The sequence below is a fragment of the Pleurodeles waltl genome, chromosome 4_2 (assembly GCF_031143425.1).
Source record: "Pleurodeles waltl isolate 20211129_DDA chromosome 4_2, aPleWal1.hap1.20221129, whole genome shotgun sequence".
In the NCBI taxonomy this organism is placed as follows: Eukaryota; Metazoa; Chordata; class Amphibia; order Caudata; family Salamandridae; genus Pleurodeles; species Pleurodeles waltl.
In genome coordinates this window covers 1,046,441,378-1,046,464,957 of record NC_090443.1, presented here as the reverse complement: position 1 = coordinate 1,046,464,957, position 23,580 = coordinate 1,046,441,378, and the positions used below count along the sequence as shown (strand labels likewise).

The 23,580-nt window shown below is 43.7% G+C and overlaps 1 protein-coding gene across 1 annotated transcript in view; it reads right to left on the bottom strand.

Annotated features, from left to right (window-relative positions):
• Nucleotides 1-17,916, bottom strand: part of CD5 (CD5 molecule) — a 123,839-nt gene extending 105,923 nt beyond the window's left edge. The window contains exon 1 of the mRNA XM_069233269.1: nucleotides 17,795-17,916. Coding sequence (XP_069089370.1) covers nucleotides 17,795-17,873 — 79 coding nt within the window. The 5' untranslated portion in view covers nucleotides 17,874-17,916. The remainder of the gene's footprint in view (nucleotides 1-17,794) is intronic.
• Nucleotides 17,917-23,580: the final 5,664 nt, after the last annotated feature.

Here is a 23,580-nt window from a genome sequence, read left to right as displayed (position 1 = left end):
CCCCTGGAGAAGTGGCGGCTCCACCAAGAGGGCGCCATGAGCGGTGCCCCACCGGAGAAGTGGTGGCTTCTTCAAGGGGGCGTCATGTGCAGTGCCCCACCGGAGAAGTGGCGGCTCCTCCAAGAGGGCGTCATGAGCAGTGCCCTACCGGTGGGGGTGGCTCCTCCAAGAAGGCGTCATGAACAGTGCCCCACCGGAGAAGTGGCGGCTCCTCCAAGAGGGCGTCATGAGCAGTGCCGCACCGGAGAAGTGGTGGCTCCTCCAAGAGGGTATCATGAGCAGTGCCCCACCGGAGAAGTGCGGCTCCTCCAAGAGGGCGTCATGAGCAGTGCCCCACCGGAGGAGTCAGGAGGAAGAAGATGTACAGACTGCTTCCCTGATCCTATTGATGACAGGTGGCCGTGCACCAAAGCAAAGTGCATGCATGCATGGCACTGCAAGTCTGAGGTGCATCAAAATGTTCCTACGACTCACATGTGTACTTTGTGCTTCTGAAGTCGGGAATGAGGGCAAGGTGCATTATCTAAGCCGGCGGTCTAACCAATACTCAAGGCAATGAAATATCTTGCTCCAAAAAATCAGACACTATGCCCTCGCCCCAGGTACCTGCCTTCGTCCCTCATTGGACGAAAGTGATGAAGTCTCTGCCAATGAGGTAAGGAAGCAAGAACCTGAGTGGGCCAGTGTAGAGTGTATGACCACTATTCTGTGTCCCTGCGTCCCTGGTGATCTGATAGGTGCCACCACACGCTCGTTGGCTCAAGGAGAGAGGCTTCTGAGCATGTAGCTCTGTGGCTCCTGGTCCCAGGGTAGTGCTGTGCACAGCCTCCAGCCTCTCCCTTGTCTGCCAGCCCCTTTGGCAAAGAATGTACTTGTTGTGTAACATGAGCCACTTGTCCTAAATGTTTTCACAGAGGGGGTCCCTTTCGTCCCCCACTTGGTGGTGTCTGGCCCACTTGCTTCACTTGCTCAGTGCAGTTGAGATGAGTGATTTACGTGTCATCATTTTCAAAGTTCACCAAGGAGCGGAGCCCGTATCAGAGGGCCACATCGATGCCCGGCTCTCCGTTCAGTAAATATGACCTGCGTTCATGTCAATTCCATCTTCTTGCATACTTGTATAAGGGTTTGAATTGTCCTTACCAAGTGATTGAATTGTTTGAGCTTCAAGAATGTGGTTTGTGTGTAGGTTCAGGATCTGATGGCATCAGACCAACATACCCTGGTCAGCTAAGCATTGGCAAACCCATTTAAACTCCATGCCTCGCTTCCATTGGTAGGGCGACACACTAAAGTATAAAAAAAAAGTGATGGATGGAATGCTAGAATTAATCTCACCCACTGGCAGTCACTGAGGGCTGCGTTCCAGTCCATTGTTAGTTTGCACACCACGCCACCTCAGTTTGGGCCCAGCCATATGCAAATCAGTCTTGGTCCTGCTCCAATAGGACCATGCCAGGTCCCTAGTTATGGGCTCATCAGCTGGGTCATCTTAGTTCCAGTAACAAAATGTGCTCAGGACCCACATCTGTGCATCGGGTCCTACTTATGGCGGCATACTAAAATATACAAAAAGTGATAGATGAACTGCTTTATATAATCCTTTTGTACCTAGAAGAACATGTAAATCTGTCCCCAGCTGTATTTACGATCATTTTTGCAGCATGGTCAATTTAGAGCTGAGCATAAATTGGGGTTGCTTGGCTCTTGCAATAAATCTTGAAGCCAGCTTTTAGATGGGGCAGCTGGAAGGGCACAACTTGAAAAATGCACAAATAATGCACATGAAACAAGCTAAAAAAAACATGTGCACACATTTCTGCAGGTTAGGGAGAAGGTGTGTCAGGACTGGGGTCTAAATGAGTCTGGTGGTCTCCGCGTCTTTCATTGATGGTACCTAATGTACAGCACGGTGATATGAGGTCTATCCAGGCAAGAGGGAGGTCCCTGCATGTGAAACACAGGTAACGTGGAGTTCAGCAGAACACAGACTTATTTGTAAACATTTTCTCAAATTTAAAAGGTGTTTCATTTTTATTCTGTGTTCTCCAAGTACCTGCCTTCAGGATGTCAAGACACCCTGGTGACTGCAGCGGTTATGCTGTGCTGAAGACATCCCTTTCGACTAAGAAGCAGTGCCTCATTAGAGCAAAGTATAAATGGTGCAAACAGAAACAGGACTGAAATATAGTGACATGTCTACCTACATTTCACTATGTTCCCCTATTTTGCCAATTGATATCACTGTAAAAAGCCCCTGTTTCCACTGATCACTTTTTTAGTGCTCGGTTTAACGACTATGGAAGGATGAGAAGTAAGTTGGTCTTTTCAGAGATTAAGGGCCTGATTATGAGTCCTGGGACCGCCGTATCCTGCGGTGGTGGTCTGACCGCTGCCTCCTTGGCGGTCCGACTGCCAGATTACGAGGATGGTGGTCGGACCGCCACAAGACTGCCTCAACCGCCAGGATCTTGGATCCTGCGGCGGCGTTGGGGAAAGCCGTGATCAAATGCGGCAGTGCCAATGCCGGCCCCGCCGTGCTGATCACGACCTGCCTTTCCACCGAGCTGTTTATGGTGGGGACCCCGCCATGAAAAGCTCAGCGGAAAGGCAAGAAAGTGGCCCGAATCATGGCCCAAGGACGATTTTGCCAATTGGGCAGTGTGGCTGGGGACATATGTCGTGCACCCCTATGCCTGCAGTTAGTGTACACTGTTTGCCATGCACAACATTGTGTATGGCTGCAAAGCGCCCAATGTGCATCGGCGCTGCACTGCGGTGGTGTGTGCTTCAGGAGCTTGCCACCACAGTGCCACCGCCGCAGACACAAGCCCGGTGGTAGTACCGTAATGTGGTGGCCAGGAGGGTGGCGGCTTGTTGCTTTTCTCCTGACCGCCGCAGCGGCAGTTGAGCGGTTGGACCGCCAAACTCGTTATCAGGTCCTAAATGTGTGACGTGTCAGCCACGCACACTGAAGGTCGTATAGCTCAGCTCACAGAGCTCTGTTACCTTATAAGTCTACAGATCTTGATAAAATAAATAAAGAGGTTTTCGACGAGAATCAAAATCCCAAGTGGGCTCTTTAAAAGAACCCTTCTTGAGTAGATCTTGGTGAAAACAGAACCAAGAAAGCACATTGAAAATAGTTAATCTTTGTAATAGTTTCTCTTATCATCTAGACATTTTGAAGAATATGTACAGAATTTAGGGATTGCAATTCCTAATGACCAAAAATGTACAATAGTTAAATAGTGATTCCTAACGGGTTGCACACCGACCTACCTCATGCATAATAATGAGGTAGGTCGCAATTTGTAACCCATTAGGTTTCGCTGCCATCACAGGGATGGTGGTCTGCTTCTTAAAAAAATGTCGCCCGTTTACTTAAAGGAAAACAGGCTGCATTTGAAAAGAAAAAAAATGAAACTTTGAAGTTTCATTTTTGAGAGTAGGGCCACTGCCTGCTCTTAAAAATATTTATAACATTCTCAGAGGTGAAGGGATCCCAAGGAGGCCATTCCATTTACTGGTGGTAAAGTATTCCCGTTTTGTAACTGGAATTCTGTCACAAAACACTAATACATATCATATTAATTGGGTATTTGGAAGAGATGCCCAGAACATGCCACTTCCAAATAATGAATCGCAAATGCAACTTGTGATTCATTAGCAAGTAGCAGAATCACATTTTGTACATTTGAAAAAGCATTTCTGCGGTTGCAAACTGACTGTTCTGCGAATCTGTCTGGTTGGTGGTCTGCTGACCCCCGCAGGCCACCATCCCTGTGATGGCTGCAAGTCCTAGCGGGTCACAAATTGTGACCTACCTCATTGATATGCATGACATAGGTCTATTTGTGACTCACTAGGAATCGCTAATGAAACTCAAGAGCTTCATGCATTAGAAATAGCAACTTCCTAACTGCGATTTCCTGTTAATCGCAACTAGAAAGTAGCGATTCCTGACCTTCATAAATATGGACCTAAGTTCCTTTCCAGTTCATCATAATTGTTTGGTGGCTACAAAAAGTGATAAAGTTTCAAATGTATGGGCTGACCACGAAATGCCAGTGGTGGAGCACAACAAACTGCAAAGCCACGTGGGGGCAGGTTTAGCAAGCCTTTGCACTGCACTTGCGTTGCACAAGGTGACGCAAGGACAACCCAAAGGCTTCTGTAATATTTCCAGAGACACACAAGGGGTGAATGTGTGGCTATGTAAAGAAACGTAACGCAAGGTGACTGCTTGCATTACGTTACATTACATTTAAACTTGGGAGGCACTCAATAGGTGGAGCGTGGCCGCTCCCAGGCATCAACCCATGGAGTTTTGCATATTACTAGATTTACTAAAGCTAGTAGACCAGGAAGTTAGACAAAATGCTATGCATTCCCCAATGAGCCATAATGAAAAAAACTTCTTTCCCTTTATGCTGCATTCCTCAGCACATATAGAGGAAAATGCCTCTAGTGATTGCACAGAAACAATCCTGCCCATAACAAAGGCATTGTTCCACTATGGTGCGAGGGTGCCTGCATTGGTGCTAGGCAGCGCGCAGTGTGTCAGTGCAAGAAGAGAGCAGAAATGCTCCATATCTTTGTACATACTGAGCAGTTCAGCTCTCTCCATTTCATGCAGCACAGCAACTTATCTTACTGCCCTTCGCTGTGTGAAAGTTAAGAAATGTGCCACTCAGTCTTCACGCGCCCAGCACCCGCTCAGACTCCTACCTGGGATTAAATTCTACATTCTGGAGACAGATTTCAAGATAATACTCCAATCCCTGGTCCTCCTGAGGTTTGACTCTGGAGTCTCCTTACTTCTGTCATTTCTAACATTTCAAGTTCTCTTGTAAAGGTGGCCTTACCTGTTGCAGGTAAGCTTGGTAAGAGATTAGACACTGCAAACATATTACCATGTGCCCCCCTTGAACTGAGGAGTGTTATCAAGGAGGGCACCAACACACAACCTGGCACCCCAAAATACTAAGCAAGTAGATCCCACTCTTCCTAGAACCTTCCTCTCTGTGGAGTTCAGATTTAGGGCCTGATTTAGAATTTGGTGGAGGGGTTACTCCGTCATAAACGTGACGATATCCCGTCCGCCATATAACGATTTCCATAGGATACAATGGAATACAGCGGACCGATATCCGTTACATTTGTACTGGAGTAACCCTATATGCCAAACTCTAATTCAGGCTGTTAGTCCTTCTAGAAATACCACTCCTTAAAAGACAGCAAGCACTCTCTGAAGCTTTCTAACAAAGCGCTGCAAAATATGGACCTCAGTTCCCTCTGGGGTCCTTACCCACTCCTATGAATCGATCAGTAGTACCTTACGGTATAGTCGATGCCAGGATGTATTTATTGGGTGCTGTACCTCACTATTTATTCTCCTGACCGTTCTATAAATACGTATATCCAACCATTAAGATCAGAGTGGTGTTTCACTGTGTCTTATCCGTGCACAACAGTATGTTCTTCTAAGCGCTGCTTTCTACAATCTGCACCAACATCTACTGTGTAAAGCATTGTGGTGTTGTCAAGTGTAGTAAACTGTTAATAAATAAATATAAAGTGTTTGATAAAAGAGTGGACAGAGGGAGGAAGGGGTGGGAAGAGGGTGAGCCTTAGGTGTGGACGATAAAAGGAGGGGTGTGTGAGGAACAGAAGAAGATCGAGGCTGAGCAAGGAGTAGAGACGGGGCGGTGCTTCCGGAGGGTGGTGCTAGGCAGCACGCAGTGTGTCGGTGCAAGGGGAGAGCAGGAATGCTACATATCTTTGTAACTATAGAGCAGTTGAGCTCTCTCCATCGCACGCAGTGCAGAGCATGAAGGGTGAAAGAGAAGAGAGAGAGATGAAAAACAGAAGAGAGAATAGGTGGAGAGGGATAGATATGAGAGTAGAGAATGAACTAAGTTTGTTGTGACAGTGGATGTATGGGCCCATACTACCCTGGTAGATTCAAGGTACGAATATCACATGAATACACACACAGACACACCCACACACAACACACATACACAGAGCAGTCTGTGAAATTATGTATCTGTAGTTACAAAATGACATCTACACACAAACATAACATCAACTCAATGGGCCGAATTCACAAAGCTTTTTCCATAGACAATGTTTGAAGTTACTTGTCTGAAAAGCCACTTACATGAATTTCACAAAACCAGCACGAGTGAATGGATGTCCGTACAGGCAGCTATCCACAAAGGTAACTTACACTTGTGAGTAATTTACATGTGTAATGCACTTTTACATGTTTGAGTACCTTTGCTACTTCTGGCTAATCACAAAATCTGAGCGTAAAGCTACTCAAAAGCGTAAACGTACACATCTCCATCCCCTGAAAAAGGGAGAGGATACAAATGTGCAAGTGTAATTTACTTCTGCCAAAAAGGAGACAGTAGTAAGCCCAGCAGCACACATGGCCAACCACTGACACTGCAAAACCCTCCTGTAGAAAATAACAGAGGTAGGCACTTTAAATAAAACCATATAGGAAAAATAATGGTAAATCAAATTAAATTAAATTAAAACTATAAATCAATGTAATTTAATGTTTAAAAAACATCTAAAAAAACATATTTATTTATAAAATACTTTAACAATATCTTTAAATTTGTAAGTTAATGTAACATTTATTTTTTATTAAAATATACATAAACAACTTTTAATTAATTGATTATATACATCATTTCTTTTAACCATAACAGTTTTATAGAGACCCAAATGGAATTATTTATTTGGAAAGGTGATATAAAAATACAGAAAAAGTTCTGCAGTTTTTCAAACTTGCATCCTTAAGGTAACAAATGACAATGGTATCTTGGTGTATGAACATTTCCCCCAAAATCCTCATGGCATCTACCCAATGGTTACGGTCATCGTTCATTCCAAGACATTTATCAAAAGTATCACTGGTACTTGTCCATGCCAGCTATATCTTATTGTTAATATCTTGCCTTATCTTGGGTACCTTAAAGAGGCCAACCTTCCATCTCCCTTCTCGTAGTGTGTAAACAGTGTGAGTGTATTCATCTTCGGTGGATATACCCTTGATGGAGACCTTCTGAGAAAAATGGGCCACATACTGACACAAAAATCAGTGTTTGTCTTCAACATGCCACTCACAAATGTTCCCATTGCTATAATTGTCCAAAATCGTGGGGACCAGTGCATTATATCTGTGGGCTCTTTATTCCAGAAAAATACCACCATGGTAGTCCTTGCTCCCCCCCACAGGCAATTCCAGAGGATTACCTTCTCGCTTTTAGACTGGTATTGTCCATCAAACTGCTATTCCCATGAGTACATATGTTGCATCCTCTGGTACAGGACAGCCCAGAAAACATTGCAGGTTGGATAAGACCACCGTCCATAGAGGTTTGATTTTCAGGCTGTTCCACCAGATATGAAGCACGTCTCCTACCGCCCCACAATCCCTACAACACCTAGGACTATTCATGGGGTAAAATCTACAGGGTTTCGTTGACTAGAGGTACTAATCAACCAGTATCTTGTAATGGGCTTCACCAACCAGTTATACATCACTTTCAACATTTATTAATGCATAGAAAAAATCTATTATTTATATTTTAGGTGTGAATTAATTTTCAATATAAACTTTGGAGAAATAGTTTTGAATAAATGTAATCTATATTAATAAGTTAATTAATTCAAAATAAAGTTAATAGCGCTGTAACATTCTTATATTTTGTTCTACACTTAAAATAAATATATAAAATCTATTGACATTAATATTTAACATAAAAATATTTTACTCATTTATTATAAACAGAATTTTTTTATTTTTCCTGCACACTACCATAGGAAGTGCTGTAGCCCTACTGTGCAGTCTCACTATGGTAAAGTATAGGGAAAGTGAAAACTCAAAAATGTGTCAAAATATTTTTATGTTACATTTTCATGAAAAATAATTTTATAGATTGAATTCTAATGTAGAACAAAATAAAAAAATTCTACAGCACGACCAGTTTAATTTTGAATTAAACATGTATTTAATTTAAATATATCAAATTAAATATAATTATTTTTCTGTGCTTCAAATTAAAAAAACGACCAATCTACATTTAAAAGTACATTCTTTTTAAAAGTGATGTATAGAAAGAATTAAAATTATTTTAGTTAAGAATTAATAAAAATTAATGTTACATTAATTATAAATTCAGAAAAAGTTAACATATTTTATAATTAGATAATATACATGTTTTATTTTTAGACATTTTAACATTAAATCACGTTGATTTACCTTTCAACTATTTTCAACGATTTAATTTGATCTAACATTATTTCTTCTGGGGTTTCATTTTAAGTTCCTACCTCCATTAGTTTCTATGGCAGTGTGCTGTAGTAGAACTGGTTGGCCATGTGTGGTGCTGAACTTACTCCAGCTCTGAGCTGGAGTAATTTACCTCTGTTTTGGGTCCCTTTTTGGCTTGAGCAACTTTAGAAGTGTAGTTAGTGAATAGGAATGGGCTTAACGTTTCACGGGTGGGTGTATGTCCCTTTCTAAAACCCTCCTTCTTTCTCACAAAAACCCTCAGAAAACCCCTCCCATTTAGTAATACGCACTCTGCTTTTCCCAGCCACTCCAGCAGTCCCTTCCACTGAAACTACTAAGTAATAACGTCACATGTGTGAGGCACTTTCCACAAAAAGATAGGAGAAGCGGTGTTGGAAATTTACACTCACAGGTTTGCGAATAGCAGCTTGCAATAATTCACTACTGCAGTGGTTCACAACCATCTGTCTCCTGTGAACTTCCACTTAATCATTTCTGGAACCCAAGGACCCCCAATAAATCACTAGTGGGATCCAGGGACCCCCACTGAGTCCACTTGAAGGAGGAAACCATAACCTAAGCATTTTTGATGATTTGAACCGCAAAACAATACACAAAAAATACAGAAAAAAACATTTATCATTCAAATACACAGAATAATGAATCCTTTTTTATTTCTCAAAAATGTTTTTAAAAATCACAAATTTAATGGGAAAGTTGGACCTTTTCTAAATTCAATTGAGGCCACTAGTCGTCCAGACTACATTCTGTTTGATGCACCTGCACGGCCTCTAGTAATCAACATGAGGACACTGACTTAATTTATAGCCTCCAAGTTTAAACTCCTTCACATTTATAGAACATTTTAAAATGTCCCGATTTACCTGTTGCTGTTTTTAATTTATATACCCTTTAGTAATCTTTTAATATTATTTAATCTTTTAAGCAGTCGAGGGCCCCCTGAGTAGACTTTGCAGACCCTCAGAGGTGTCCGGAACCACATGTTGGGAACCACTGTAGTAGTGTATTACAAAATGCAGTTTGTGAAAGGCCCCATACTGCCCAACATATGCATGTATAAGATGTAAGTGTGACACTGTAAACATGAAAGGAAAAGTGGTGCACAATGACATGCAACATCAGTGTGGTGAATGTCCACAAAACAGTAGCCAGTTCTGGAGAAGTCAAAGACATGAGTTCTGTGGGGCATGTGCCCATTACATATTTCCGTTAGGTATTTACGCAATGCTTACACTCTGGATGCTCAGAATGGGGGGTCAATTAAAATGTCAGTGTTTAAAAAAAACTTCACTGGCACTGCAAACTGAGCAACATGTAGCTTTATGACAATATGAATGTGACTCAGACTATATAAATTCATACACCTTGATAATACCTACAACCCAACCATATAAATACATACACCTTGATAATACCTACAACCCAACCATAGAAATACATACACCTTGATAATACCTACAGTTCAACTGTATAAATACATACACCTTGATAATACCTACAGTTCAACTTTATAAATACATACACCTTGATAAAACCTACAACCCAACTACATAAATACATACACCTTGATAATACCTACAACCCAACTATACAAATACATACACCTTGATAATACCTACAATCCAACTATACAAATACATGCACCTTGATAATACCTACAACCCAACTATATAAATACATACACCTTGATAATACCTACAGTTCAACTCTATAAATACATACAGCTTGATAATACCTACAGTGCAACTATATAAATACACACTCCTTGATAATACCTGCAACCCAACTACATAAATACATACACCTTGATAATACCTACAGTTCAACTTTATAAATACATACACCTTGATAATACCTACAACCAAACTATATAAATACATACACCTTGATAATACCTACAACCCAACTATATAAATACATACACCTTGATAATACCTACAACCCAACTACATAAATACATGCACCTTGATAATACCTACAGTTCAACTTTATAAATACATACACCTTGATAATATCTACAACCCAACTACATAAATACATACACCTTGATAATACCTACAATCCAACTCTATAAATACATACACCTTGATAATACCTACAATCCAACTCTATAAATACATAGACCTTAATAATACCTACAATGCAACTATATAAATACATACACCTTGATAATACGTACAATCCAACTATATAAATACATACACATTGATAATACCTACAATCCAACTATACAAATACATACTCCTTGATAATACCTACAAACCAACTATATAAATACATTCACCTTGATAATACCTACAATCCAACTATATAAATACATACACTTTGATAATACTTACGACCCAACTATATAAATACATACACCTTGATAATACCTACAAACCACTTATATAAATACATACTCCTTGATAATACCTACAGTCCAACTCTATAAATACATGCACCTTAATAATACCTACAATCCAACTATATAAGTCCATACACATTGATAATACCTACAATCACACTGGAAAGAGGATCCAGTCAAAAGTAAATTTAGGGATGCATTTACATAGCATGCCCAAAAATAAATAATGTTGTGAAAGCAGGTGTCTATGGGCAGAAGAGGCTTTAGACACCATGCATCTCTTTCAGTCCCCAACAGTGGAACAAAACTCAATTCTACTGCTGTGTGAGTGCACAAAAGTGTAAAATAAGGGCCATATAGCATAGAGGTCAACAAACTCCAGGTCACTCAGAAGGTGGCAGATGGAGATGTGGAAGAGGCAAGCAATGGATTGATTTTACGTCATCCTTCAAGAGTCTTGACTGGTCACAGAAGTGAGTCTGAGACCCTGGAGAGGTATATTTCATAGTGCCACCAGAAGGATGGTCCCAAAATAGCTAATGGAAATAGTTTCACTGGTAGAGTAAAATCAAGGCACTTCCAAATACCAGCAATGCCAAGAGAAAAGGAAGAGTTGTCAATACAATTCTGTGATAGAACAAGAACATTAACACAGTGATAAACCCAGGAGAGAGACAATTCACAATTAAACCCAAAGCTGGTTACAGTAATATACCCAGGAGAGGTTAAAGTAATAAATCCAAGAGTTATAGTACTAAGAACCCATATGGTGCTGAGGAAATAAAGCAAATACAGGCTAAGTTAACAAACCCATAAGTTGTTGGAGCAGTATAGTTAAGAGACTGTGGCGGTCATTCTGACTCTGGTGGGCGGCGGATGCCGCCCGCCAGGCGGGAACCGCCATTTGGCCGCTACGCGGTCAAAAGACCGCTGCCGGCATTTCAACCTTCCCGCTGGGCCGGCGGGCGCTAACCATGTTAGCGCCCGTAGGCCCAGCGGTAAGGAGGCCTGCAACACAGAAGCCGGCTCCGAATGGAGCCGGCGGTGTTGCGGGCGTGCGACGGGTGCAGTTGCACCCGTCACGCTTCATGGGGCCCTGTTAGGGGGCCCCTGCACTGCCCATGCCAGTGGCATGGGCAGTGCAGGGGCCCCCAAGACACCCGTTACCGCCAGCCTCTTCCTGGCGGTGACAACCGTCAGAAACAGGCTGGCGGTAAGGGGGTCAGAATCCCCATGGCAGTGCTGCTTGCAGCGCTGCCATGGCGGATTCTCCCAGCCGGGGCTAAACCGGCTGCGGTCGGAATGGCAATGGAAGCACTGCCAGCCTGTTGGCGGTGCTTCCGTCATTCGCGAGCCTGGCGGTCAAAGACCGCCAGGGTCAGAATGACCCCCTGTGTGCAGCAATAAACTCAAGCAAGGATTCAGTAATAAACTCAAGAGAAGGTGCAGTAATAAACTCAAGAGATGGTGCAGTAATAAACTCAAGAAAGTGTGCAATAATAAACCCAAGAGAGGATGCAGTAATAATACCATATGTTACATTAGTATTAAACCCAAGAATGGATGTAGTAATAAATCAAGAGAGGTGGCAGTAACAAATTTGAGAGGGTGCAGTAATAAACTCAAGAGCGAGTGCAGTAATAAACCTAAGAATGGGTGCAGGAACAAACCCAAGACAGGGTGCAGTAATAAACCGAAGAGAAGGTGCAGTAATAAAAGCAAGAGTGGGTGCAGTAATAAACCCAAGAGAGGGTTCAGTAATAAACTCATGAAAGGGTGCAGTAATAAACCCAATAGTGGGTGCAATAATAAACCCAAGAGCGGATGTAGTAATAAACACATTCAAGGATGGAGTAATAAACCCAAGAGCGTATTCAGTAATAAACCCAAGAGAGGGTGCATCAATAAACACAAGAGAAGATGCAGTAATAAAACCATATGTTACATCAGTATTACACCCAAGAATGGATGCAGTAAGAAACCAAGAGAGGTGGCAGTAATAAATTTGAGAGGGTGCAGTAATAAACTCAGAGCAAGTGCAGTAATAACCCTAAGAATGGGTGCAGTAACAAACCCAAGAGTGGGTGCAGTAATAAACTCATGAGAGGGTGCAGTAATAAACCCAAGAGTGGTGCAGTAATAAACTCATGAGAGGGTGCAGTAATAAACCCAATAGTGGGTGCAGTAATAAACCCAAGGGTGGATGCAGTAATAAACCCAAGAGAGGGTGCAGTAATAAACTCATGAGAGGGTGCAGTAATAAACCCAAGAGTGGTGCAGTAATAAACCCAAGAGAGGATGAAGTAATAAACCCACAAATGAGTGCAATAATAATCCCAAGAAAGGATGCAGTAATAACCTCAAGAGCGGGTGCAGTAATAAACACAACAGCGGGTGCAGTAATAAATCCAAGAGCGGGTGCAGTAATAAACCCAAGAGCGGGTGCAGTGATAAACTTAAGAGCCGGTGCAGTAATAAACCCAAAAGAGCATGCAGTAATACATTTAAGAGCGGGTGCAGTAATAAACCCAAGAGTGGGCGCAGTAATAAACCCAAGAGTGGGTGCAGTAAGAAACCTAAGAGCAGATGCAGTAATAGACTCAAGAGTGGGTGCAATACTAAACCCAAGATTGGATCCAGTGAGAAACCCAAGAGAGGGTGCAGTGATAAACCTTAGAGTGGATGCCGTAAGAAGCATAAGAGAGGGTGCAGTAATAAACCCAAGAGTGGGTGCAGTAATAAACCCAAAAGTAGATGCAGTAATAAACCCAAGAGCGGGTGCAGTAACAAACCCAAGAGCGGGTGCAGTAATAAACCCAAGAGAGGATCCAGTAAGAAACCCAAGAGCAGATGCAGTAATAAACCCAAGCGCTGATGCAGTATTACACCTAAGAGTGGGTGCAGGAAGAAACATAAGAGCGGGTGCAGTAATAAACCCAAGAGCGGGTGCAGTAATAAACCCAAGAGCGGGTGCAGTAATAAACCCAAGAGCGGGTGCAGTAATAAACCCAAGAGAGGAAGCAGTAATAGACTCAAGAATGGGTAGAGTAATAAACCCAAGATCGGGTGCAGTAATAAACCTAAAAGAGGATGCAGTAATAAACCCGAGAGCGGGTGCAGTAATAAATCCAAGAGTGGGTGCAATAATAAACCCAAGAGATGATACAGTAATAACCCCAAGAGAGGATACAGTAATAAACCCAAGAGAGGATGCAATAATAAACCCAAGAGCGGGTGCAGTAATAAATCCAAGAGTGGGTGCAATAATAAACCCAAGAGATGATACAGTAATAACCCCAAGAGAGGATACAGTAATAAACCCAAGAGAGGATGCAATAATAAACCCAAGAGCGGGTGCAGTAATAAATCCAAGAGTGGGTGCAGAAAACACCAGGAGAGGCTTCAGAGGTAAGTAGAAAAGTAGAAGAAGAGATAATATCCCCATGAGATGGTGCAGTAATAAACCCATATGTTGCTTCAGTTAAAAAATACCCTGGTGCTTGCAGTAATAAACCCAAGTTTGAAGGAACAAAGCCTACCGTGGGTGTAGCAGTACACCCAGGAGGTATTCCAGTAATAACCCACATGTTGAAGTAACGTGGCCGAGAGAGGGTGCAGTGAAAACTCATGTGTGGCTGCAGTAAGCAGCCCAGAGTGGGTGTAGTAATAAACTCAAGCGCGAGGACAATGATAAACTCATCCGCAAACATGCTAATTTACTCACAATGAGTGCTCCAAAGCAGCATTTCCCAAACTGCAGTGGGTTGTGAACTGATTCTTGGTGAGTTGCAAAAGTCCAAGCAATAAATAAAGATGGCTTTAAATTTTGCATTTATCTTGTTATGATTGCTGCACTTCAAAGACGGAGGTCAGGCTATGTCTTCTGACAAATTGTTGTTTATTTTTTGACACAGGGATTGGTGTTCACAAACTCCTCTCGCTTTGCCGTCACAGAAAGAAAGAAAAGTGAATTATGTGACAATCGTGCCAGGGTACATGGAGTGTGAAGAGAAAGACTGTAGGATGTCATATTTTGTAACACACAACAAAATGTAAATACTTGTAAATGAACTGTATCCATTCAGCAGTTAAGAAAGCAGAAATCAAGCACATTTTTTATGTAATTGTGAAGTGTGCGGGAAGGAGACACTTTAATAGTATCCCAACAAATCAAGAGGCTTTACTTGGTGATGCACAAATGATAAATATTCACTGATTGCCATTTCCACACAAAACTATTTGTGCGCGACATGGTTTTATCAGTTAAACTGTACGTTTGTGCACATTTAGAGACCATTTCAATAGAAAATGTGCCATCTGTAATTTACAGTGCACTACTGCACAATGCTTTAGTTACAATAAAAACTCATCCGCCTCACATCTATTTAAGGTCGGTGGGTTGCAAAGGTTTGTCTTTCTAAAAAGTGAGCTGTGGTTCTAAACATTTTGGGAAGCACTGATCTAATGAAATAAGGAGCTAGTGCAGTAATGAATGTAAAGATGAATGATTTAATGCACCTGGGGCTGGGGGAGTCGGGGTTCTCAGCCCAGAATGATACAATAGTGAATTAACGACTGAGTATAACGTCACACTGTGAGAATGCGGAACGGGGTGCAGGGAAAGGCAGGTGATAAGGTAACCACCTTTCAAGGAAGTGAGGTATGTACGTCCCAGGCTGGGTGTGGCACTGTAATAAAGCTGTAATAAAGCTGGACCTGAGAGTAGTAAGAACCCAATAAGCACATATAGGTAATAAAGTCAGAAGTGAGTGCGCAACCTGAGACTGGGTATGGTGATTAGGGGCACTGGAGTTATGCCGCAGGAGATGGCCAAGTTATGCGGCAGGTTTGATTCAATTATGCAGCAAAAAAAGGCAATTCATGCTGCGTAATGTGACATATTTTGAGATACTATTACTTCATTTTTTTCTTGATTTTTACACTTGTTAAAACTGTCTGGGCTTCGATTGCACCAGTTACGTTTTGTAAAGGAAGTTCTGCTGCTAGGCAAAACGTTTCTGCGTTTTTAGTAACTTTTGAACCGTTTGAGCTAGAAACATGTTTTTTATATCTGCAGATTATGGGGCAGATGATGGATTATGTGACAAATGCGGCAAATCCAAAATTATGCGAAAATCTCTGCTGCCGCACAATCACATAATTCCGGTGATAAATTCAGAAGCAGCATGTTTCAAACTCCCCAGGATCAAGGGTCGCATTACAACAAGGAACCAGTGAGGTCATGACCTGAAGCACGAGCGCTTATTTATGGGATCACAAGACATATTTGACCCTTGTACAGTCAGGCAGTGGTTCCAGATTTCACGAGAGGATGCCATGCCTGAAACAAAAAAATAGCTATTTTAAGGTAAGACTAATTATTGTTTTCCTATGTAGTGCATCATACCACTCTTCTGCCATTTCTAAGCGCTGTAAATAACAACTTTTACAATCACCCGATGTTTCTGCCCGAGAAAGGGTGGAAAAATGAGTCGGTCTTGCCGGGTTCAAACTCAAGACCTGCCCATCACCACCAGGTTCACTCTTGAGCCTGCCAAGGATGGCTCAGCGAGTGAACTGTTACCTACAATTCAGGGCATGATGTGAACACCAATAATCAGACATAGGGCCCTATTTAGAGCTTGGCAGAGTGGCAGTCTCTCGCCCCTTTCAGAGGGGGGATAAGAGCCAGGTTTACACCCCAGAGCACCCACTGGTCCTTCAGCGTAAACCTCACACCTGGGGGTCTGTCCACCAAGGGGCTGTCAGGTCACAGTGACGGTCATCCCACCCTACTGAGAGTGGGGGAACATTCGCGGATTTACTCTGCCAGTGTCCGCCATCAGGGGAGTAGCGGGCAGGGACGGAGAGAATGCAAACTAGCCTCCGGGGGGCATCGAAAAAGTGTATTTTTTATTCACAGAAAGTGAGCGCCCACTTTGCGAGTTTGTTTTCTCTGAGCAACAAGGTTTTGCAGGTCGGGCGCTTTAAACATGGCGCTGCTCTGGGGCGACCAGATTTTGTGACGTAAAAACCAGGACAGGTCAGACATAAAAGCAGGTCCAAAGCCTTTATTCTCACTTTGATGTCTGGCATGTCCCGTTTTTGCAGAGACTTGTAAATGTATCGCCTTTAAATGTAAATACATGTTTTTATATATATATATATATATATATATATAGACAGATATATATATACTACTTACAAGTGCTGTTTGACAAATCTTCACATAATTTTCCTAACTTTTATGCCACTCACTTCAGCTAAAGGGGGGGGGGGCTGTCTCAAAACACGTTTTCCCCATGCAATTTCCCATAGGGATTTTAGACACAACTACAGCTCAAACCACTGAACAGAATTACATGGGCATGGTGTGAGGAGGAGGGGGGGCTTTACCTGGCTACGTTTACATTATACATTATATGTTATATGTGGCATAGACCTCCACCCTGCGCCCCCCTCTTCCCCACGCTGTCTCTGTGCTGGGAGCAGGCAGCGACCTCCTCCTGTGTGCCGGGCAGAAAACAACAAATTACTTCAGTTATTTAAGACTTCAGAGGTGCATGTGAAAGGAGATCATACCTTTCACTTCTGAGTGACCTGACCTTTGTCAGAAAAAACTGGGACATATATTTAAAATTAACAAAAGCATCGGGACACCAGGGCTGTCCTCTGAAAACTGGGACTTCCCGGGGCAAATCTGGGACGTCTTGTCACCACACGCTGCTTCCTTCATAACACTGAGCTGTCCAGGCGGGTGGAGGTCTCAGAATAAGGTAGACGGTCCGCTGTCAGGGAGGTGGGGGTCATGGCCTCCAACACCCTAAAGGACCGGCAGACCATCCGGCTGGGTCTGAAGAAAGCCCCAGTCTCTAACCATTGAACTGCATAAAAATAACAAGAGCACTGAAACACGAGGGGGCATATTTATGAGTCCCTTTACGTCATTCTTGCACAACATAACACAAGAGCAACACAAATGAAAAGTGAGATTTATGAAGCCACGCAACGCCATCTTCCCTGGCTCTGCTTCACCACGAGAGATGACTCACCCAGTGCCCACAGCAGTGCCAGACCACCCAGTGCCACCTGCTGACCTTGTGACTTACCCAGCGCCCACATCAGTGCAAGACCACTCAGTGCCACCTGGTGACGGTTCCTGGCTCTGCTCGCGTCTCGTCCGCCCATGGCTCTAAGCCTCCGAGATGGTGTGCCTCTGTGCACCTCGTTGTCAGACAGGAAGACGGGTGGGAGAGCCAGAGAGAGGAAGAGACAGCCAGAGAGAGCGAGGGAGAGAGAGAGACTGTTTCCGTTGTGGTTAAGCCAGGTTGCATCAGGTGTGCATGAGATGGAACTTTCCACCTTCCAGCTCTGCCGAAGCACTGCAGGAGGATCCCAGTGAGTGATGACCCCTCCTGGCCAACAGGGGGCACTCTGCCTCATTTGGTTACATTATTTCCCTTGACTATGGCGAAGGCGAGGCCTGTGAGTGAGAACATGAGATGATTTAACATGGACACCGGTAGGCCCTTCTGCTCCTGAGGTGAGAGAGGTACGTGTATGGTGGGGGTAGGCTCTAAAGGGTCTGTGTGCCTTAGACGTGGCCCCAAGTGATAGTACACAGACATCTGGTCGTGCCAGAGCCCTTGGGTTGAGTTAGAATGGTTCTTGAGCAAAAGGTAGCATTATAAACCAAACATAACATGTATTTTTAGGTGTGAGATTTTATTAAAGTCTGCCTGACTACTGAATCTTGCCAGAAAGCAGATTACCTCCCAACGCATAGGTCTACAGGTATCTGGAATAAATATGAAGATGGAATATCCTACCTTCTCAGGTGGAAGCTGTCCCAAGGCGTGGTGTAGTTCATTCGCAACACTATGCATGTGTGTGTGTTTGTTTGTGTGTGTTTGTGTGTGTGTGTGTGTGTTTGAGAGAAAAGGAAGAAGGGGGGCAGAAGGTCACCTGCAATTAGTGGACTAAATGAACACTGTGGACGAATTCAACTCTTTCTCTTGGACAGAAATGTGCCCCATGGTAGGACCCAACTTCCTCCATAGAGCAGCGTGTGCACCTTTAAAGGGACATTCGCCAAACGCAATCACACACGGTCTAAAATGGAATTCAAACTCGAACCACACGTTGTGAAGCACAAGGACATTGAAGAACATAAAATCTTGCAATACTTCATATAACAAAGAAACAACCGGACAACATTCAAAGGAACATTCAGGAATTGAAATCCATCCCAGCCAGACGTCACGCTAGGTCACATTCTGGAAGCTAAGATCCAATCAGACATCGTCAAACAAAGAATTACTCTGAAATCCAAGACCCAATCAGGCATCAGATTAAGGGAATTCTGCAAGCTAGGTATCTGTCTCAAAGATTCATCAATCCTACACCCTCTCCAACAGTTCGAGGTGCTTTACATTTGCTGTAACCTTAATAAAACTCAATAAAAAAAATCATACCCATCTTGCTGTTTATGGTCTTCGGAGGTTCAGAGATGTTTCAAGGCCTGGGCAAAGTGGGCTCTGGCCCAGGGCCCTGGCTTTTTAGGGGGGCCTGATAGAGCCAGCTCTGTTCTGCAGGGAGTCTTTTTCTGATGATCTTAAATAACTCTTAAACAGAATATTCTAAGTCCCGTTTTCCATTAATTTATTTTTAATGGGGGTGATTTGTGAGAGTCTATTACAAACATTTTGCAGAAAAATGTTTTTGTTTCATGGAACATCCATAACAAAGTTTCCATAGAATCACAACAGGACCTCACATTTGAGAAATGGGGGTGTCACAGAGATTATTTGCAGTAATATTACTAACCTGCTGCTGTGTTACAATATTGAAACCACAGGCACTATTCCTGATTATTACATGTAAACACGTTTAGAATTTGTCCCAGTGTCTGTCACTGTCAGTGACCTGGGAAAGAGGGAATGAAAGAGGAGGAACTTGATCATACATTCAAAGCTGTTCGGAACAGAGGCCCCCACAATACTTCTGGCCCAAGACCCCCAAAATCCTTAAGTGCTCCCTGTAGAGGTTGACCTGCTTACTGTTCCCAGAGTTAAGGGGGCTCCTTTAGGTGGTAAATCTTAAAAGCAACTGAAATGTGGAGCAAAGGTTCCTTGCAATGTCCATAAAGTGCCTGTCATTGAATTTCCAGGAAGGCCTTAGGACCTGGCTTTGTAGTTACTAGGTTCTGCCTGTTGCTTTTGGTGTTGTCTATTGCTTAGTTTCCAGTGCCTGGACACCCCTTGAGGTAATTGCACCGCTTTGTATATGTTATACACTGTCTGCGACTGTGAATGTTTGTGAAAATGTGGTGAACTGAAGCAAAAACAGGCAAAAAGACAGAGGGGTACTAGGTTTAAAGGCTTGTTAAACAACTGTGTGAGCTACGACTGTTGCAAGATGGAGATGTTCAGCTCATCGACAAGATTTCCACAGTGAACCTGGGTGGTCCATGGGCGTTCCCACACTACCACCCATGGTTCTTATGCAAATCCCTGTCTAGTCATATTTGCAGTAAGGGCTCTGTGTCAAACAATATGCCCCCTTGAAGCAGGTGCAAAGTAGGAAAAAATATTTTTTTCTTAAAACTTTTCAAATTTTGGAGGTGTGCAGCTCTGTACAGCATGCATAAAAAATCGGAAAAGTTTTAGAGTATGCATGAACATATCATTTTTTACTGGAAATGTACAGTTCCGGTACAAACCCTGTGCTAGACTCACGCACTAAGCACTCATTGCACTAAGGTACAAAGGTGTACGTCACGCAAAGCATCCTTATTGTGCGCCATTGCTTGGGAAGAAGATAACAGCGCTGTTACCTTGGAGATATGAGAGCTAACTCTCTCCCTCTCTCTCTCTCTCTCTCTCTCTCTCTCTCTCTCTCTCTCTAACTCTCTCTCTCTAACTCTCTCTCTCTCTCTCTCTCTCACTCTCTCTCTCTCTCTCTCTCTCTCTCTCTCTCTCTCTCTCTCTCTCTCTCTCCCTCTCTCTCTCTCCCTCTCTCTCTCTCTCTCTCTCTCTCTCTAACTCTCTCTCTCTAACTCTCTCTCTCTCTCTCTAACTCTCTAACTCTCTCTCTCTAACTCTCTCTCTCTCTAACTCTCTCTCTCTAACTCTCTCTCTCTCTCTCTCTCTCTCTCTCTCTCTCTAACTCTCTCTCTCTAACTCTCTCTCTCTCCCTCTCTCTCTCTCTCTCTCTAACTCTCTCTCTCTCTCTCCCTCTCTCTCTCTCTCTCTCTCTCTCTCTCTCTCACTCTCTCTCTCTCTCTCTCTCTCTCTCTCTCCTAACTCTCTCTCTCTAACTCTCTCTCTCTCTCTCTCTCTCACTCTCTCTCTCTCTCTCTCTCTCTCTCTCTCTAACTCTCTCTCTCTAACTCTCTCTCTCTCTCCCTCTCTCTCTCTCTCTCTCTCTCTCACTCTCTCTCTCTCTCTCTCTCTCTCTCTCTCTCTAACTCTCTCTCTCTAACTCTCTCTCTCTCTCTCTCTCACTTTAGTTTCTGTGCTGCGTTGCATAAAATAATATTAAACGTTTCCGTTTTTACTGATTTTTACAGGTAAATATAGTCAGACAACAGTTTGTTTCCAGTCTGTATTTATTCTTAAAAGCGGAAAAAGTGACTCTTCGTTCTAGGAATAAATAATTTCAAGCAAACAGCTGCACATAGTGGCTGCATGGAAAGTTAAAAAATTCAATGAGATTTGATTAAATCACTTCATATCGCAATATCAATTTGTGATAAATATGTAAATTATTTCGTCTGGGTGCATTATTTATTGTTTTTGGCTGTTTAACGTTTTAAAAGCGACAGCCATCAAAGTGTGAGTTCACGTTTAGTCAGTACATAGATGTGGAAATCTACAAGTTATCGCCTCATTTGTTAGCAAAACACAAAATAAATATGGATACATACAGACGGAAATATGAAAAAAATTAACACAGTAAAACTGGGACCCCTAGTTATGGAGCACCCTTGTGATGGCGCACCTTTGTGATGGAGCACTCTTGTGATGGACCACCCTTGTGGTGGAGCCCTATTTGTGGACCACCCTTGTGATGGGGCACCCTCATGATGGACCACCCTTTGTAATGTAGCACCCTTGCGATGGAGCACCCTTGTGATGGAGCACCCTTGTGATGGAGCACCCTTGCGATGAAGCCCTATTTGTGGACCATCCTTGTGATGGATGGATGGAGCACCTTTGTGATGGCGCACCCTTGTGATGGTGCACCCTTGTGATGAAGCACTATTTATGGACCACCCTTGTGATGGAGCACCCTGGTGATAGCGCACCCTTGTGATGGAGCACCCTTGTGATGGCGCACCCTTATGATGGAGCACCCTTGTGATGGGGCACCCTCGTGACTGACCACCCTTGTGATGGAACCCTATTTATGGACCACCCTTGTGATGGATGGAGCACCTTTGTGATGGCGCACCCTTGTGATGGCGTACCCTTGTGATGGCGCACCCTTGTGATGGAGCACCCTTGTGATGAAGCACTATTTGTGGACCATCCTTGTGATGTATGGAGCACCTTAGTGATGGCGCACCCTTGTGATGATGCACCCTTGTGATGAAGCACTATTTATGGACCACCCTTGTGATGGAGCACCCTGGTGATAGCGCACCCTTGTGATGGAGCACTCTTGGGATGGAGCCCCCTTGTGATGGAACCCTATTTATGGACCACCCTTGTGATAGATGGAGCACCTTTGTGATGGCGCACCCTTGTGATGGCGTACCCTTGTGATGGCGCACCCTTGTGATGGAGCACCCTTGTGATGAAGCACTATTTGTGGACCATCCTTGTGATGGATGGAGCACCTTAGTGATGGCGCACCCTTGTGATGGTGCACCCTTGTGATGAAGCACTATTTATGGACCACCCTTGTGATGGAGCACCCTGGTGATAGCGCACCCTTGTGATGGAGCACCCTTGTGATGGCGCACCCTTATGATGGAGCACCCTTGTGATGAAGCCCTATTTATGGACAACCCTTGTGATGGATGGAGCACCTTTGTGATGGCGCACCCTTGTGATGGCGCACCCTTGTGATGGAGCACCCTTGTGATGGTGCACCCTTGTGATGAAGCACTATTTGTGGACCAGCCTTGTGATGGATGGAGCACCTTTGTGATGGCGCACCCTTGTGATGGAGCACCCTTGTGATGGAGCACCCTTGTGATGAAGCACTATTTATGGACCACCCTTGTGATGGAGCACCCTGGTGATGGAGCACTCTTGTGATGGCCCACCCTTGTGATGGAGCCCTAATAATGGAGCACCCTTGTGATGGAGACCTATTTATAGACCACCTTTGTGATGGGGCACCATCGTGATGGAGCACCCTTTGTGATGTAGCACCCTTGCGATGGAGCACCCTTGTGATGGAGCCCTATTTATGGACCACCCTTGTGATGGATGGAGCACCCTTGTGATGGAGCACTCTTGCGATGGCGCACCCTTGTGATGGAGCCCTATTTATGGACCACCCTTGTGATGGGGCACCCTCGTGATGGACCACCCTTTGTGATGTAGCACCCTTGCGATGGAGCACCCTTTGTGATGGCGCACCCTTGTGATGGCGTACCCTTGTGATGGCGCACCCTTGTGATGGAGCACCCTTGTGATGAAGCACTATTTGTGGACCATCCTTGTGATGGATGGAGCACCTTAGTGATGGCGCACCCTTGTGATGGTGCACCCTTGTGATGAAGCACTATTTATGGACCACCCTTGTGATGGAGCACCCTGGTGATAGCGCACCCTTGTGATGGAGCACCCTTGTGATGGCGCACCCTTATGATGGAGCACCCTTGTGATGAAGCCCTATTTATGGACCACCCTTGTGATGGATGGAGCACCTTTGTGATGGC